Source organism: Salvelinus sp. IW2-2015, linkage group LG8 (genome assembly GCF_002910315.2).
Source record: "Salvelinus sp. IW2-2015 linkage group LG8, ASM291031v2, whole genome shotgun sequence".
Taxonomy (NCBI): domain Eukaryota; kingdom Metazoa; phylum Chordata; class Actinopteri; order Salmoniformes; family Salmonidae; genus Salvelinus; species Salvelinus sp. IW2-2015.
In genome coordinates this window covers 38,184,744-38,204,272 of record NC_036848.1, presented here as the reverse complement: position 1 = coordinate 38,204,272, position 19,529 = coordinate 38,184,744, and the positions used below count along the sequence as shown (strand labels likewise).

The 19,529-nt window shown below is 42.6% G+C and overlaps 1 protein-coding gene and 1 pseudogene across 1 annotated transcript in view; both read right to left on the bottom strand.

Annotated features, from left to right (window-relative positions):
* Positions 1-3,727, bottom strand: part of LOC111967862 (growth arrest-specific protein 7) — a 69,432-nt gene extending 65,705 nt beyond the window's left edge. Inside the window, exon 1 of the mRNA XM_023993278.2 lies at positions 2,806-3,727. Coding sequence (XP_023849046.1) covers positions 2,806-2,985 — 180 coding nt within the window. The 5' untranslated portion in view covers positions 2,986-3,727. The remainder of the gene's footprint in view (positions 1-2,805) is intronic.
* A 104-nt stretch (positions 3,728-3,831) lies between these two features.
* On the bottom strand, positions 3,832-19,416 carry LOC111967861 (myosin heavy chain, fast skeletal muscle-like; annotated as a pseudogene).
* Between the last annotated feature and the right edge of the window lie 113 nt (positions 19,417-19,529).

Here is a 19,529-nt window from a genome sequence, read left to right as displayed (position 1 = left end):
TGGTGCAATTCACAAAATAGATGGCTTCATGAGGCAGGAAAATTATGTGGATATATTGAAGCAACATCTCAAGACCTCAGTCGGGAAGTTAAAGCTTGGTCGCAAATGGGTCTTCCAAATGAACAATGACCCCAAGCATACTTCCAAAGTTGTGGCAAAATGGCTTAAGGACACCAAAGTCAAGGTATTGGAGTGGCAATCACAAAGCCCTGACCTCAATCCCATAGAGAATTTGTGGGCAGAACTGAAAAAGCGTGTGAGAGCAAGGAGGCCTACAAACCTGACTCAGTTACACCAGTTCTGTCAGGAGGAATGGGCCAAAATTCACCCAACTTATTGTGGGAAGCTTGTGGAAGGCTACCCAAAACATTTTACCCAAATTCAACATTTTAAAGGCAATMCTACCAAATACTAATTGAGTGTATGTAAACTTCTGACCCACTAGGAATGTGATGAAAGAAATTAAAGCTGAAATATATAATTCTCTACTATTATTCTGACATTTCATATTCTTAAAATAAAGTGGTGATCCTAACTGACCTAAGACAGGTAATTTTTACTCGGTTTGAATGTCAGGAATTGTGAAAGACTGAGTTTAAATGTATTTGGCTAAGGTGTATGTAAACTTCCGACTTCAACTGTATATAAAACCATATAGACAACGGGTAGACTTATACTGATATAGAAAAATACCAATTTCAGCACTTTACTGATGTTAGGGGTGGAACCCCTCTTTAACCACCCTGTCCTAAACATCTCATAACATCATAAAATGACATTACCTCTGTCTCTTAGTCAATCAGTGAGCTTGGAAAATACACAAAAGGACAGGAAACAGTTCCTCAATCAAACACAGCTGTCATTCCTCACCCAGTGATCACTGCTATAGTAACAGCAAATGTATAGCTTATTATCACCATCCCRTTTAATGTACTCCTCATCTGAAAGTAGCCGGCAGGGCCCAATTATATTACACATTCTCCAGCTTCCATAAGAATAACACAAAAATAAAGTCTACAAGTTAAAGTGTAAAAAAAAATAAAGTTATGAACATCTCATCATAAAATATGAACTGAATGCCTTCTGTGTTGTATTTGTTTGTTAAAATGAAGGCAGTATCTATCTATACAAGGAGGTTCCTGGGGACTGTGTGGATCTGAGGGTCTGTCAAGGCGAGCACAGGCCTGATGACAGGTTTTCTGTTGAATGATTCATCAAAGTTTGAAGAAGAAGAAAAAAGAAGAGTAGACTGTTTGGAGAACAAAGCCTCGTCTGCCGAAGATGACAATGGAGCGTGTCTCAGACAGAGATCAAAGCACCGCACTGTAAACTACGCCAGCGGTGAAAACACACATTCCCCCGATTCTGTCGTTGAAAACACCTTGGTCTGAATTGATGATATATATGACTGTTTCTAGGTGCGTTTTCKTCTTGTTTGAATTCATGTAGAAAAATGCCTGGCTAGTTTGATTGGTCAACTAAAATAAGGAAGTTTCTATTGTGGTTCTTCCATTCAGATCTATATGCAAGAGCCAAGTCAGCATTAGTAGCAATCATTTGGTAACTCATTCGGAAGAACTTCCTGTTTCTACACACTTCTACYTCAGTGTTTCAAATGAAATGTTGATGGTGCAACACACATCCTAAACCTGAGCCAATGAAACTAACTATTCAAGTAATTTCCTTCAATGCAGCCTCCACCTGTTGCACACCCAGTATCAGGTCGTGTCAGAGCTGCTTCCCACTTCTCCTTATCTGTAAAAATAGAGATGCACACTACTGTACCAAGTACCAGATTCCAGACCTCCCTGTATGTACATGTACAACCTCTATCAAGAGATCTGACCCTTTATGATAAAAGGTGGATGTTCACATGCTCTGGAACTACAGGGTCACTGGTGATTTGGCAGTTCCCCTTCAAGCGCTACACAACTACATCAAGCTGGTATTTTGAATGACCGATTGAGGTGTGTTGAGGACCAGCTGCCTCGGCCAGCCGGCCAGCCCACATCCTACAGATCTACTCCCATCTGCCCATCTCATTTCTGATCCAGTGATTTACTGTGTCCGCGAGTGTGAACATTGGGCTAGTGTCCATTTCCTTTTGCCAATTGTTGATAAAACAAGTAATTAGCTGTGTGTTTTCTTGTCACTCTTGGCTAAAACCTGATTCAAGACAGTCTTTGCCAAGGATTTCCCTGCCCTTCTGTGAACCTTGTGTTCACCTGCATACCGCAAAAGCGCGTGTTTGTGCGTACTTGTGACCTTGCTGTGACAGAGCAGTGTGTTCCCCCAGTAAACTGCCCCGTGCACTCATGCAGACAGACACAGGCAGGAGACCTGAGAATTCCAGTGGAATGTGTCAGGAATGAGGAAGTGTGGTGGAGGCCTCAGAAGAGTGGACAGGGGTGGGGAGGCTAGCTCTCAAGCTGATGAACACCAATAGGAAAACTGTTTAAAACCCTAGTCGCCTCTGAAACAAATCTCCACATCTGTTAGATACCAGCCATGGGTGTGAATGTGGGGTTATGTGGATATGAGAGTGGACATATGTATTTATCACAATGTCAAAATATCTGAGTGTGTTATTTAAGTGTAAAGACATATTGACTCTTTATGATGACGTTATTTCATTTAGTAATATAGTAAGCATCATAAGAACTCTTACTACTTCATTAGGTCATACTAAGTATACATTTCACTCCAAACTCAAAGGGAGAGAAAAAAAGTGTTTATTTTGTTGGTATTTGTTTCACCATTGGTATTGTACCATTTATTGATCTGAGAGTGGACATTCAGACTTACCTCTAAGACCTGAACATAACTTGCTGGGAACCATCCCCTGACTCCATCCAGCTCTCCTTCCCACCAGCCGCCTGGCAACGGCTGAACTATCTTTAGGATTTCTCCAACTTCAAAAGTCAAACCCTGCTGATGTTGGTCCCCGCTGAAGGAGTATAAACTTTTGCAGTAAGATCCAGACATCGTTATCTTCTCCGGTATAACGTCGGGTCCGCGCGTAGATTCACACAGACTTATCCCCTTCCTCGAGATTCACTTGGCTCTTTCTTGTCAAACTTGTAATGTTGATTAGTTACCGCATCAATGACAACAATCCAACATGTTGCGAATCTGGTTAAAGTACTTTCTGAGTGAATGAAAAGGTATCCCTTGTCAAAAGAATCCTGTAAAATCCTGAACACAGCGCAGATGCGTTCTGAGCGTGTGTATATGGGCGCTTCTCCGTTTGTGTGAACTCCCTTTCGCAAACTCCACAGTCAAGTCTGTGCTCCTTCAATTCCTATTGCGCTTTTCTATGAGATAACTCGGTACTCGCTTCCGTTTTTTGCACATGAGTTATGTTGTGGGGATTAGTAYTCAATTAGCAACTTTCACCAAGGCTGTGCCTATTGAAATGTAATGTACTTTGTCAATTGAATCACTTCTCCAAGACGCGATTGTTTATGAAGGGTTGACAAGGCGACCGTGTAAAATAATGTGACTTTGCCATAACGTGAACTGTTGAAAAGGAGCTCCACCGATCAATGATATGCACGTCCAATGAATGCAGCTACGTAGTCATACTTTTTGAATGTGTGCCACAATTTATTTTGCAATTAAACGTAGTGCAGAACTCACAATCATGGTAGGCGAGCCTATGCTCTTTGTAACATACACCATAGCCATATTTATTAGGTCGAAAATCATCTTAGTGTCGCAATCTAGAAAATACAACGGGTGTTAACCACAAGGCGGCGCCAATATACTTCAGGTAGAAATGGACTATTCTTTCCAAAGGAGCTTATATCATAGGTCTACTACACACAAAACCCATATTATGTGAGTTTAATAATACAGCACATACAGTGAGCCAAGCATGCATAGTACATAAGTCATTAAAAACTCATATTTTAGGAGTCTTCTGAGTCATATCTTCTCTTCACTATTCTTTGCTCTGTTTGGAGAAAAGAAAGGTTTGATATCATTCCCTACCTATGAATACTGTGGCATTACTAAACAACATTTTCTGTAAAGGTATCATTTCAAACAAACCGTTGAGCCCATGTCTCTGCTCTTGGRTCTCATCTTGTTGACCTGGGACTCAGCGAGATCAGCCCTCTCYGATGCCTCCTCCAGTTCATGTTGCACTTTCCTGAACTTAGTCAGGTGGGTGTTAGCCTGCTCTTCCTGTGGAGAAATTAAGCATCAACAAGGTCAACATAATCAAATAAATATGCAGACATTTTGAATTGGGGTATAGATCACAAATGCAATTTTTCTTACAGCTTCCTCAGCCTGGCGTTTGTATGCCTTTACTTTCAGCTGCAGCTTGTTCACCAGGTCCTGGAGTCTGAAGACATTCTTCTTGTCCTCCTCTGCCTGGAAAATATTATTATTATTACCATTTTGTCTTCATCCACCTACCCCACATCATCGTCATCATCATAACCATCATTATCAATAAACTACTGTAGTAGTGGTAATATCAATGCAATATGGTAATCCTCTACCTGGTAGGAGAGTTCCTTGACTCTCCTCTCATATTTCCTGACTCCTTTGATGGCATCAACTCCCATCCTCTGCTCAGCCTCCAGTTCTCCCTCCAACTCTCGCACCTGCAACCCAGAGGGTCAAAGGTTGGAATGTCACTCAAATATATTTGTTTAATTAATATGCACTTCTTTTGAAAAATCCATTTGAAATTCAGATGCAGAGTTATTATAGCCTAGAGATTTTCCTACCGCTTGTACTCAGTCGGCTAATCCTCTGGATATCATCCATTTGAGAGCTATGCATTTGCATATCAAAAGAGAATAGCTGTTATTGACTCACCCTGGTCTCCAGTTTCTGGAGTTGCTTCTTGCCTCCCTTCATGGCCAAGTTCTCAGCCTCGTCCAGACGGACCTGCAGGTCCTTGACTGTGACCTCCAGGTTTTTTCTCATCCTCTCCAGGTGAGCGCTGGTGTCCTGCTCCTTCTTCAGCTCCTCAGCCATCATGGCTGCCTGCATTGGCACACAGAGAACAAGGACAAACAGGATTGAAAGAGGGATGTCTGTGACAGTGTACTCAGTGAAACCTCTGGTTGTCACTCACTTCCGTGATTGCCTTCTTGGCTTTCTCCTCTGCATTCCTGGCCTCCTGGACAGCATCCTCAACCTCAGCCTGGAGTTGGGTGAGGTCAGCATCCAGCTTCTTTTTGGTGCTCATCTGGTTGATGTTCTGAAACAGAAGTTCTTAAACTTGAGAAGTTCTTCCTGACTTGACCGATGAGAATAGATCAGGCCTCAACTGTAATTTACATGATTATATTTCCTTGTAAATATGATGTAAATAAGCCACTGACACTAACCTGGGAATGCAGCAGCCCCACTCTCTCACAGGCATCAGTCAGCTCCTGCTCGGCCATCTTGCGGCTCCTCTCCGTCTGTTCCAGGGCAGCCCTCAGCTCCTCCACTTCGGCCTGCATCAGGGAGCTCCTGCGCTCTACCATGGCTGCCTGGTCCCTCAGGTCCTCCTGGCTACGCAGAGCCTCATCCAGGTGCAGCTGGGCATCCTGGCAAACCAGTCACAACCATGTCTTGATTAGTTCTATGAAGCTGCAACTGAAGTGCAGCAAGGAAGTAGAGTTGTGGATCCTACTTCTAACACCAATTCAGCGAAGTTGGGGGATAGTACTACTACCATGCTCTGTTATGATGCCACACATTACCCTGCTCCAAAATTCATCACATGGCTGTTTGCAGTAAAAGTGACCCTCACCTTAAGTTGTCCCTGGACATTCCTCAGCTGTTTCTGGGCCTCAGCAGACTGCCGGTTGACATGGCTCAGCTGGACCTCCATCTCGTTAAGATCAGCCTCCATTTTGCGTTTGAACCTGAGAGCATCATTCCTGCCCCTGACCTCAGCTTCCAGAGTGCTCTGCATGGACTCGATCAACCTCTGGCTGTTGCATTTTAGCTTATCCATCTCCTCGTCCTTCTCCGCTAGCTTCCTGCCCACTTCGCCTTTGACCTGGGCCAGCTCCAGGTGCACACGTAGGATCTTGGACTCCTCGTGCTCCAGAGAGGCCTGAGGGAGATACGGGTGGTGATTGAAGAGTAACTATATGTAACTATAAAGAGTACAACCTACCAGGTTTCATGCGCAGAACTGAACTGAACCACACCAACTTTACTCATCTACAGTATTGTTGAAACACAGTACCTCTGCTTCCTCAAGAGCTGTCTGGATCTCTGCTTTCTCAGTCTCTATAATCTTCTTGGCCTTCTCCACTTCATGGATGCTCTTCGCAGTCTCACCAAGCTGATCACTCAGGCCTGTGACCTCCTCTGGTGATCAAATAGAAAAACAGAGATTTGGTCTATAATTTTATCAGTTGCCTTTGCCTATAAGATACTTTTTAAAGTCTAAGAATGCCAAAACCACAGTCTCAGCCATACGCTGCAGCGTCTTGTTCTCTCTCTTCATGGTCTCCAGCTGATCCAGACATTCCTCGTAAGAATTCTTCATTTTGAAGAGCTCAGTGCTCAAAGCACGAGACCCTTTCTGGGAACCTTCCAGCTCAGCCTGACTCTCCTCATACTTCTGCTTCCATTCAGCCAAAATCTGAGGAGACAAAAAGTTTGTTAAAAAGAAATAGACCTCAACTTAGAATGATTTGAGTCCACTCCAAGTCATTTAATACCTTGTCAAAGTTCTTTTGCCTTTTGTCCAGGTTAGCGGCCCAGGCATTATTTTTCTCCTGATCAATCATCAGGTCCTCCACCTCTCCCTGCAGCCTCTGCTTGCTCTTCTCCAGAGAGGAACACTTAGCGTTCACAGCCTCAATTGTCTCTTCAGCATCCTGAAGACGCAGGGCAAGCTTCTTCCTAATAGATCAATGAAAAGTTATAGAGAGCCATAGATATAGAGATTTCAGCAAACGCTGCTATATATTAAGAAATAGAATGGTCTCTATATTGTCATCAACAGTTTCAAAAAAACACTGTATGTAAATCAGAATATCTTTGCAATTGAATGTTTGGTGTCGGCATGAGAGCCTAACACTGTATATCTACAGGTCTGACTAATCATACTTGGCCTCCTCCAGCTCTTCTGTTCTCTGGATGGCATCAGACTCGTATTTGGTTCTCCACTGAGCCACCTCTCCATTGGCCTTGGACATGCCGCGCTGCAGCTCTGCCTTGGCCTCCTGCTCCTCCTCGAACTGCTCCCTCAGCAGGTCACAGTCGTGGCGGGACGATTGGAGCACATGGGCTAGGGCATTTTTGACCTGCAAACACACCCAGTAAGGGAAACGTTTAGTATATGTCTTAATGTTTGTTTGACGTGATGCGGACATTTGAATCAGTTGTGTTTCTGTACCTTAAGCTCCTCTTCAGCCAGCCTCTTCAGTTCATCCACCTTCGAAGTCAAAGCCTGTTTGCTTCTGGTCAGCTGGGATACCAGCGATTCTCTCTCCTCCAGCTGACGAGAAAGCTCGCCACTCTCTGTTTGGAATCTTGCTTTTTGGACAGTGATGTCAGTGACGTTTCGCTGACTTTCGTCGCTTTTGGCCTTTAGCTCGCTGATTTGATCTTCAAGGCTTRGGCACATTTTCTCCAGGTTACTCTGGCAGAACAAAACATTCTTTATAGCCACAAATATAGGTTTGAAAATGTGCAATAAATCATGTTAACTTACCTTCAATTTGGACACCGACTCCATGTTGCTGACCAGGTCACTGATCTCCATTTTGTATTCTCCCTTCTCCTTCTCCAGCTTCTGTTTGACTCGCTGCAGGTTGTCGATGTGCTCTCCCATCTCGGCCATACTTTCTGCATGTTTCTTACGCAGGGCAGCAGAAGTAGCCTCATGGTGCAGAGTTGACTCCTCCAGGTCACGTCTCAGTTTCTGAAACTCGGCCTCTCGCTTCTTGTTCATCTCAATCTGAGCAATGGTGGCTCCACCAGCTTCTTCAAGCCTCTCACTGATCCCCTCAAGTTCCCTGGTGAGATCAGACCTCTGTTTCTCCACCTTAGCCCTGGCAGCACGTTCAGCCTCAATCTCTTCTTCCAGCTCCTCAATACGGGCCTGGAAAAAACAGAACAGTTGATAAAAAAAACATTGGATGCATTGTTGGCAGTTGCACCACATATCAACATCATTGCTTGAAACATTTGTTGCATTTTGATACCTGATGTTCCTTTAGTTTCTTCTGCAACTGGGCACCAAGGGCTTGCTCATCCTCCATTTTCKCAGCAAGATGACAAATTTCAAAGTCTTTCCTATAAGTTACATATTAATTGAAAGTTGTTAAAATGTGGATAAAACTTGATCCAGTAGAATGTATACAGTATGTAAGAAGTATTTAATCTTACTTCTTCTGCTTTTCATCCGTTTGCTGTTTTTCATTCTCCAGATCCATTATGGATTCCTGGGCATGTTTTAAATCTCCCTCAAACTTCTTCCTGGATCTCTCAAGGTCCATGGAATGTTTCTTCTCTTGTTCAAGAGAGCCCTCTAGCTGTAAAATCACATGGAATCATTTTACGAATATACCAAGGTTAGGACGTCATGACATACAGTAGGCCTATGATGTACTGGACTTGTCAAACTCACGTCGTCCACTTGCTGTTCCAGCTTGACCTTGGCTTTGGTCAGAGTGTTGACTTTGTCTTCCTCTGCCTGGAGATCATATAAGACTTGCTGGTGGGCTTCTTGGAYGGCMTTCTTCTCCTTGGATACTTTAACAATGGTTTCATCCAGCGTTGACACTTCTTCAGTCAAGTTTTTCACCTGTTCACACAAACACAGAAACACAAAAGTGAACAGTTCTCATACTGATCAAATATATAGCTTCAATGTAGACTTTATGCCGGGGAAGTTTCTTTCACCTTGTTTTCCGTGGCATGTTTTTCTTTCTCCACTTTAACCAGGGTGAGCTCCAGATCATCAATGTCCTTCTTTAACTCAGAACACTCGTCCTCCAGCTTCCTCTTCCTGGCGGTCAGCTCAGCGTTTATCTCCTCCTCATCCTCCAGCCTCTCACTCAGCTCTTTAGCTTTGACCTCCAGCTGGATCTTGTTCTTGACGAGACTCTCACATCTCTCCTCCGCATCTGAAAGGTTCTCACTTTCCTACAGAATTATTTTCAAAACATGTTTAAATCAAATATTATATTTATTTGTTACCGGTAACTTCACAATTTACCAGTAATCTACCAGAATTCTGGAKATTTTAAAGGATTATAGCTAATTTTCATAACATGTAAAATATATACAATTAGAAAATAAGATGTTTTAAAAATGAAAAATAGAATGACAAAGCTGTAAAACATTATCCTAAATATAACCCATCAACTTAGTGAATACCGTTGGTGTTTAATATGAGGGTTTCAACATAAAATAACCTTTATATTTTTACATGCTTTTATTTATTTTACAATGTCAATATAGCTTTGTTGTAAAGTTTTTGGGGCCTAACTGGTGAATAACATACCGAAGCTACTTGTAACTGAAGATCGTTATTTTCCTGCAGAAGGGAGACCATTTTCTCCTCTAGTTCCTTCTTCTTGGCTTCAGCCTTGGCCAGGTTCTCCTTGCACTTGGCAAACTCTTCCTTCATGGAGGCCATTTCCTTCTCTGTCTCAGCACTTTTCAGCAGGGGCTTGATCTTGAAGTACAGCTTCATCCATGGCCAGTGTTTCACGTTCATGAAGGAGCGGATGTTGTACTGGACGATGAAGATAGATTCTCTGTGTGAGGAATAAGTGGTTATTACATCATCCCCATSGTCAGAAAAATGAAATATTATAGCTTCACAGATAATTAGTCAAGCAGATCAGTCCTACTGAGTCAATTGAACAGTCTTACCTTCGCTCCATCATCTTRTTGAACTCCTTCCTCATGACGAAGCCTCTGCAGAGCGCTTGAGTCATTGTAACCAACGCTGCCAGCTTCTCATCTCTCATCTCCTCCAGAGTTCCCAGCAGCCCAYCCTTAAAAAACACCTGAGAGACAAAAATACATAGTTGGGCCGTAGAATAGGATTTAAATTGACTGCCAATGTTAATATTGTGGTTTGTGATCGTGAACAAAATTGGGCTCCTCTTACCTTGGTGTGCCCGAATTTGTACTGAGTGTGGTCCACATCAATTGACCCCAAGAGCCTCTCTGAAGCTTTCTTGTTGTCAATGAACTGGCCATCGGGGATAACACTGGCATTCAATACTTTGTACCTGTTACAAACATGAAAGATATATACTTTAGGTATGTTGTATTTTTTTCTAAGGATTTAAATGCATAGCATTTTTGGTGAACTACCATGGGAATGATTGTATACCTTTGCTTGAAATCCCCATACAGGATTCTGCTCGGGAAACCTTTTCTGCAGATTCTGATACCTTCTAACACACCATTACACCTCAGCTGGTGGATCACCAAGGCATTCTCCATGAGACCTAAGATGTACAAGATTTTGGCTGCATTTTATCTGAAGAGAATGATTGTTAACTGCCATAGTGAGCTCCAAAAGTTTTGGGACAGTTACACATGTTTTGTCGTTTTGGCTCTGTACTCCAGCAATTTGGATTTGAAATGACTATGAGGTTAACGTGCTTACTGTTAGCTTTAATTTTATGGTATTCTCATCCATATCGGATTAACCATTTCGAAATTATAACTTTTGTTTTACATAGTCCACCCATTTTAGGGGACCAAAAGCATTGGGACAAATTCACTTATGTGGATTAAAGTGGTCCAAAGTTGAGTATTTGGTCCCATATTCCTAGCACGCAAAGATATTTGTGCGTCTGTAACTTTCTCACTCATCATTATTCACAATTCTTTCAGGATTATCCGTCATCATGGTAGCATRCACATCCATGTAGAAGTGTTTTACAATACATTTTACAATGAAACAAAACAAAAAATTCACTGTCCCATTACTTTTGGAGCTCACTCCATCTCGTACATACACTCAGTAACCAATGCTTTAGTGCTACCTGGAGTCTTTGACTCGTTGGGAATCAAGCAGCGRACAAAGTGAGGATGAGTGCATCTGAGGTTTGTCATCAGCTTGCCCAAGTTCTCCTGTGGGATGATAGTAACGTGTTTGAGTGGAACGTTTGAGTCTCAATACCTCATTTGTAGTCATKATTTTCACTACTTGATGAATCCCCCTACCCTAAACAAGGCAGACACTGTTTGGAAGGAGCCCCCTTTCTTCTTGGCACCTTTCTTGCTAAGATCTGTCAATGAAACAAGCAAGAGTTGTGTGAATATCTATAACACCATGTTGTGRATACAAGACCATGTTTGTAGAGGTAAAGTTATAGATCCCATACCATCGGCTTGTGTAAAGCTTGCATATAAGAGAGACAGCAGTTTAACTGCAGACTTCTGATACAGCTGGACCACAGACTCGTTCAGCGGGTCCTTGTTCTTGTCCAGCCATCCACAGATGTTGTAGTCTACAGTTCCGGCATAGTGCATCAGGGAGAAGTGGGCCTCGGCCTTGCCTTTGGCAGGCTTGGGCTTCTGYAAGCAGCCAGTCTTTCCCAGATGCTGGTCYTACAGCTTGCTCTTGAAGGTGGTGTCTGAAGCCTTGGGGAACATGCACTCCTCTTCAAGGATGGAAAAGATGCCCATTGGCTGTAGTGGAATGAGGTTGATAAAAGGTTGATACGAGATACAACAGTAGTGTAAATTCTTCTTATCTGACGTTAAATATTCCCATTACACTTACCTTCTCAATGAGCTCAATGCAGGCAGCCAAGTCCATTCCAAAGTCTATGAACTCCCACTCAATTCCCTCTTTCTTGTACTCCTCTTGTTCCAGCACAAACATGTGGTGGTTGAAAAACTGTTGCAGTTTTTCGTTGGTYAAGTTGATACACAGCTGCTCCAGACTGTTGTACTGTAGAAAGTATTTGACTGACATACTGTATTTCAATGTTACAGAGACTGTATCATTAGATGAAGTACTGTGCTGAGGACATTCACTACTTACATCAAAGATCTCAAACCCAGCGATGTCCAGGACACCAATGAAGAACTGCCTTGGCTGCTTGGTGTCCAACATCTGGTTAATGCGGATAACCATCCACAAGAACATCTTCTCATAGATGGATTTTGCCAGGGCCATAACTGAATTATGGACCTAAAAGTTCAACAATAATACAACAGAATTGGAATAATCATAATGGACTGATTGATATGCATTTATTGGTAATATTGAATAGATATGATTTTTCACCTGCTGGACTGTCTGTCCCTTGGTGACATATTCATTTCCAACCTTCACTCTGGGGTAGCAGAGCGCTTTCAGCAGGTCTGCAGAATTCAGGCCCAGGAGGTAGGCAATTTTGTCAGCCACTAAAACAATGACAGGTGCCGCACAAGAGTTATAACATCTCTATTACTTCAAGTTGACCACCCTCAAGGGACCATCACTGAGATGAGTCACATGTTGTACTTTTCAGAGTAGGTGTATATATACAGTATATTCATAGTATGTATACATATCCAAAACCCATGTTTACCCTCAGTGCCGTCTGGCTCTGCTTGCTCCTCTCTCGGCTTCTGCTTGAACTTCATGTTCCCATGATGCATCACAGCACCTGTCAGCTTGAAGATGCCCATCTTTTCATCCAGCGTGAAGCCCAAGATATCAATAGCAGTCTAGTAGCCAAATCAATCAGATATAAGTAGATTCGATGTTAATAGAAGAGTAGGAAACAATATARATACTATAAGTAGATTCCACATCATGTTGTATTATGCTAATCGCATTATGGTAAATGTGCAAACATAATTTGCCAAGTTATTTGTCAAATCAAGAAGACCTACATCGGTGGCGACCAGTTCATCTTTGTCTACGATGCTGGTCACAGTGATCTGCCCCTGACTGATCATGGGGAAATCATATGGGTTGGTTGTGATGAGCAGCATCTCTGGGGAGATGAATATAGTCATTAGTGATTTTAAATTCAATACTCAGCTTTAATGTCAGYATGGACCATTGGCAATACCATTAATCATGTGATCCTTACCTATCAGCTCTGGCTTGTGGTTGGTCATTACTTGATAGAAGATGTGATAACTTCTCTCATCAGCGAGCTGGAATGTCACTCTGGACTTTTCCAGCAAGTCTGGGGAAAGAGTCAAGAGTGTCAATACCTTCCATAACCTCTAGTCTAGACCATGCACAGAAACATACAGCATAGACTCACATGTCTCAATGTCAGCTGATGCTAGCTTTCCAGTGGTTCCAAAATGAATCCTGATGAATTTACCCTGTTTGGAAAATAATCATTTATGATTCCTGGTTTGAACTGTAACATGTCTTTAAGAATTATATTAAAGGTAACGGTAATAGGCTCAACTTACAAATCGCGAGGAGTTGTCGTTCCTCACAGTTTTGGCATTCCCATAGGCCTCTAGCAGGGGGTTGGCTGCAATGATTTGATCCTCCAGCGAGCCCTGTAGAATAATAGCTTACACTTTACTTCACAAACCACTATTTATCTGATAGTTACTTGTTAAAATGACTATTACATACATTTGAACTAGGTTTTTGTCAGCTGGCACCAGCCTGGTATCACAGGGCCTCACCTGCATTTTGCCACTGGTAGATTCTTTCTTCCCAGACACTGCYATTGTCGCAAAGTACTGGATGACACGCTTAGTGTTCACAGTCTTCCCTGCACCAGATTCTCCACTGAGTTCAGATAAATAAACAAGGTTGGGAAAAGAATAAGATAGGTAAGATAAGTGGTAAAAAAATATGACGGTTTGTTAATATAGAATGCAACTTACGTGATAAGGACAGACTGGTTCTCTCTGTCTGTGAATAAAAATATTTTGATGAGAGGGTTTAATGAGGGGGATATATTGACATAATCAGGTYATTCTGCTGAATAAGGTTTTCCATTACAGCCAAATATCAACCTTACCAGTGAGCATGAACTGATATGCGTTGTCAGAGACAGAGAAGATATGAGGCGGGGCTTCCATGCGTTTCTTCCCTCTGTAGGCCACTACCACCTCCTGGTTGTAGACTGGTAACCACTTATAGGGGTTTACAGTAACACAGAACAGCCCAGAGTAGGTCTGAAACACAGTTTAGTAACCAATTACTTTTGGCTCATCTCATTGATATTGTATTGGAGTGAATGATAAAGAATTGTACATACTACACAGTGGTCTAAAGTACTTAAATAAAAATACTTTATAGTACAACTTAAGTCGTTTTTTGGTGTACGTTTACTTTAGCCAACTTTTACTTCACTACATGCCTAAAGAAAAGAATGTACTTTTTACTCCATACATTTTCKCTGACACCCATAAGTACTTGTTACATTTTGACAGGAAAATYGTCCAACWCACGCACTTATCAAGAGAACGTCCCTGGTCATCCCTACTGCCTGATCTGGCGGCCTCACTAAACACAAATGCTTCATTTGTAAATTATGTCTGAGTGTTCGAGTGTGCCCCTGGCTATCTGTAAATGTAAAAAAAATATATAATAATTGTGCTTTCTGGTTTGCTTAATATAAGGAATTTGAGAGGATTTATACTTTTACTTTGATACTTAAGTATATTTAAAACCAAATACTTTTAGACTTTTACTCAAATAGTATTTTACTGGGTGACATTCACTTGAGTCATTTTTATATTAAGGTATCTTTACTTTTACTCAAGTACTGTATGACAATTGAGTACTTTTTCCACCACTGACAGTACGTAATGTCAAGCAGTCTCGACTCACGTAGATCATCCATACTGCGTAACGCTCTTTGAGGTTATACAGCACAGTGGCCTCGTTGAGGTGGGTCATCATGGCCATGTCCTCAATCTTATCAAATTTAGGAGGATTCATTGGATACACATCATCCTCCGTCACTGTTACACCCTTGGAAAGTTAGACATGAGAGTTATTAACATGTAGTACTACTTCTGTTAATTACTAACATATTGTATTAGCTATTATTACAATGTACACTGAGTATACAAAACATTAACACCTGCTCTTTCTATGATAAAGACTGGCCAGGTGAATCCAGGTGAAAGATATGATCCCTTATTGACGACACTTAAAAATCCACTTCAGTGTAGATGAAGGGGAGGAGACAGGTTAAAGAAAGATTTTTAAGCCTTGAAACAGTTGAGACATGGATTGTGCATATGTACCATTCAGAGGGTGAATGGGTAAGACAAAAGATGTAAGTGCCTTTGATTGGGGTATGTTAGTAGGTGCCAGGCACACCGGTTTGTGTCAAGAACTGCAACGCTGCTGGGTTTTTCCACACTCAACAGTGTCCTGTGTGTATAAAGAATGGTCCCACACCCAAAGGACATCCAGCTAACTTGACAAAACTGTGAGAAACATTAGAGTCAAAATGGGCAAGCATCCCTGTGGAACGCTTTAAACACCTTGTAAAGTCCATGCGCAACGAACTATGGCTGTTCTGCGGGGGCAAAAGGGGGGGGTGCAACTCAATATTAGGAAGGTGTTCCTAATGTTTGGTATACTCAGTGTAGTAATACTGTCTATATTATTTACTTGTGGAGTCAAACACTCACTTGTCCACCAGTAATCTTTACAGTGACTTTGCCACCGTCTCTCTTCTGGATGTTGCCTTTGAGGTACAGCTCTTTGCTGTTGGTCACATAGCAGGCTGTCTTGGCATCAAATGGGATGTTCTGAGCGGCAATCCTCTCTCTCTCCGGTTTCCGGAGGTATATGGCTGCCTCGCCGAAAATGGCCATCTCTGCGTCCGTACTCATGGCTGGGCTTTTACTGTGAAGAGAAAGCAGAGTTTAAAAATAAGTKAAAAAAATTCACTTTCTCTGATGGAGAGACATCAAGTGACAGGAATCAATGAAAAGAACCAGCTGAGAGAGGACTGTAAAATAAAGCGTCTTCAACCTTACCCAAATCCAGACCTGAGAAAAGGTTGCTGTTTTGTTTCACTCACCTGAGGAGATATAGGAACCATTCTTTTTTTATTCATTTTTGAATGAAATAAAACATTTGAAAACATCATAATGGAACCTTTTGCTGATAAAAAGCTTTAGCATAGACAGTCAGTAGTGCACAAACCTCTATAGGAGAGGGTTTAATATTACTCACCAGAGTTCTCCCTCAGACGGATCCCTCAGTAATCAAAGGGACTCACTGGAGCGGCTTTTATTGAGATAATTTGGGTCGCCCCTCAAATCCTTCCCGTTGTTTTGGGCATGGAAAAGTAAGCCACCCCCCTGATTAGTTCTCTGTCATCTCTCATTATGGGGCTTATTCTGGGATCTAGTGGCATGGTGGCCAGACAATGGTTTTCAGAGGCCAGACATGACATAAACCGATAGATGGAATAGGAGAAATGTGAAACCTTGAAATAGTTTGCATCTTACATTTTTTGGGAGGGACAGCTATCCATTTAAGATGACGCAAAGATAAGGATACATTTGTGATCCTATTCTAAGCATGATCTTAATTTGTCCAAGAAATGGCATTTCAGCATCTGTATATTTTGCCAGGCATATAGATGTTCCATCTATAATGTATAGTTCCATCATTTATATTTCTAGTTTAAAACATCAATCTAACATAAATCAATAGCATGGAGATACTCATCTGTTAATCTGTTTGTATTTGGGCAGAAAGAACCCAGGACCTTATTGGAAATCGAATTAAAGCTCCAGTGTAATCCTGCTGTATACAAAACATGCAGAATGGGTATTATACTTCCATGCCAAGTGTAAATTCCAATCTGGTTTTCAGACAATTGAAATTCCAAAGTTATGATGATGACTTGACTGAATGCGTGCGTTTATAACTGGACCACAAAAATAAGACAAACACAGGTGGGATGCGCCACCCTAAATATGATAGTCAATCACTAAACAGGAAGTTCTAAAGAAGGCATCACACAGCTAATGATTTAGCTCAGCGATAGGAAATGTCTCTGTGCCTTTCTGATCAGTCTGGATTGACTTTTGATTACGGGGCCTTAATCATGGCTAATCCTGAGATAGCATGCAAGCTTTAGGCCCGTAGGCCTTTTGTGTGTGCGTGTGTTCTGTATTGGAKTTTGACATTGGAGAGGTCTATTTTGGCTGTCGTGGGGAAGCCCAAAATGTCACCATGCATTCTCCTGAGGATCTCTACTAATCTCTGAAAATCGCAGACTCTCAAATGAAATTAAAACTACATGGCAGTCCTGCCGGGTCTAAATTGAGCCTCAAAATCCATACTGTTTGGCTAAGGGACTAATGATTTGGATGATTGTGTTACACTTGTTATACTGTTGCCTTGTTTGGCAAGATAAGGACCAAAATTAGATCACTGGAGGATATGTTAATGCAAAACAGATAAAAGTGAATGTTAATGTTTTGTGTCACACTTTAAAACAACCCCAGAAACAGTTATACATGCACCTGCTTCATGTATTTTGTACTATAGTTCCACTAGGTTGTGCTACAGTCTATACATAAACAGACCCAGGCATCCAGGTAGGCATCCAGGTAGGCATCCAAGCAGGTACAAATCCTGGGCCTTCTAACCACTTCTGGGTCTTCTACTCACTCAGATTAAGGCTGGTACATAAGATAAAAAATATGTAATACAAATGTTGTTTTTTATTTTCCTTTTTTTGGGCAAATAATACACACATCAATCAATCAATGTAGTACTGAAATATATGAATACTTATGTTTTTGTATCGTATCGTACCTTCCCGGCATCCCTGCTCTTGGCTCTAATCTTGTTGAGCTGGGACTCTGCGACATCAGCCCTCTCCCCTGCCTCCTCCAGGTCATGCTACATCTTTCTGCACTTAGTCAGGTGGGTGTTGGCCTGCTCTCCCTGGAACAACACCACCAGACCATAATACAAGAAGTCAGGGATTAACAATAACATCCAGGTACTTTCTCATTAGGTCATAGATCTAAGCTTACAGCTTCCTCAGCCTGACATTTCTAGGCCTTCACTTTCAACTGCAGCTTGTCCACCAGGTCCTGCAGCCTTTGGACAGTCTTCTTGTCCTCTTCGGTCTGCAAGCAGAGATCAGCAGATCAATCAGTGAGGTAAAGGAAATTAGATCACTTCTGATTGATTCAGATTCCTCRGAACTCATTTCTCTACTACCTGGTAGGTGAGCTCCTTGACTCCCTGCTCATATTTTCMGACTCCTTTCATGGCATCAGCTCCTCTTTTCTGCTCAGCCTCCAGTTCTGGATCACATCACAAGTAGTCAACACTTTATGAATAGTTTCAGGCTTCCTCTGGGATACCCTTCCATTATAGCAGGTAAAAAACAATGATTTCACTATGCCTCCAGTCTAGCAGCTCTGGGAGACAGCACCATCTGCCGGTATGTCATTAGATTAATCTAGAGTATTTGAGTCCCATACTATGATAATCTTGTGAAAAAGGGGATGGGTTACCTGAACCTCCAGTTTCTGGAGCTGCTTCTTGCTGCCCTTCATGGCCAGGTTTTCAGCCTCATCCAGGCGGTGCTGTCACGTTCCTGACCTTATTTCCTTTGTTTAGTCTTTGTTTAGTTGGTCAGGACGTGAGCTGGGTGGGTATATTCTATGTTTTGTGTTTCATTGGTTTAGGTGTGTCTTATTGGCCTGATATGGTTCTCAATCAGAGGCAGGTGTTTTACGTTGTCTCTGATTGGGAACCATATTAAGGTAGTTTTCACTGTTTGTTTGTGGGAGATTGTTTCCTGTCTTTGTGTTCTGCACCAGATAGGACTGTATCGGTTTTCACGTCTGTTATTTTGTATTTTGTATAGTGTTCACGTTATCGTCTCTTTGTTATTAAACATGTTGAACACTAGCCGCGCTGCGTTTTGGTCCTCTCCTTCATCCCAGGAAGAAAGTCGTTACAGAATCACCCACCAAGATCGGACCAAGCAGCATGGTAAGCGGCAGCAGCAGCAGCAGGAGCAGCGATGTCAGGAGGAATGGACTTGGGAAGACGAACTGGACGGTAAGGGACCCTGGGTTCAAGCTGGAGAGTATCGCCGCCCTCGTGAAGAGCTGGAGGCAGCTAAAGCCGAGAGGCGGTGGTATGAGGAGGCTGGAAGCCTGAGAGTCAGCCCCAAAAATGTATTGGGGGGGGGTAAAGGGGAGTGTGGCGAAGTCAGGTAGGAGACCTGCGCCAACTCCTCGTGCTTACCGTGGAGAGCGAGAGTACGGGCAGACACCGTGTTATGCGGAAAAGCGCACGGTGTCTCCTGTACGTGTGCTTAGCCCGGTGCGGTACATTCCAGCTCCACGTATCGGCCCGGGCTAGAGTGGGCATCGAGCCAGGTGCCATGAAGCCGGCTCAACGTATCTGGTCTCCAGTGCGTCTCCTCGGGCCGGTGTACATGGCACCAGCCTTACGCATGGTGTCCCCGGTTCGCCAGCACAGCCCAGTGCGGGCTATTCCACCTCGCCGCYCTGGCCTGGCTACGGGGAGCATTCAACCAGGTAAGGTTGCTTAAGAGCTCCTGTGCGCCTTCACGGTCCGGTATATCCGGCGCCACCTCCTC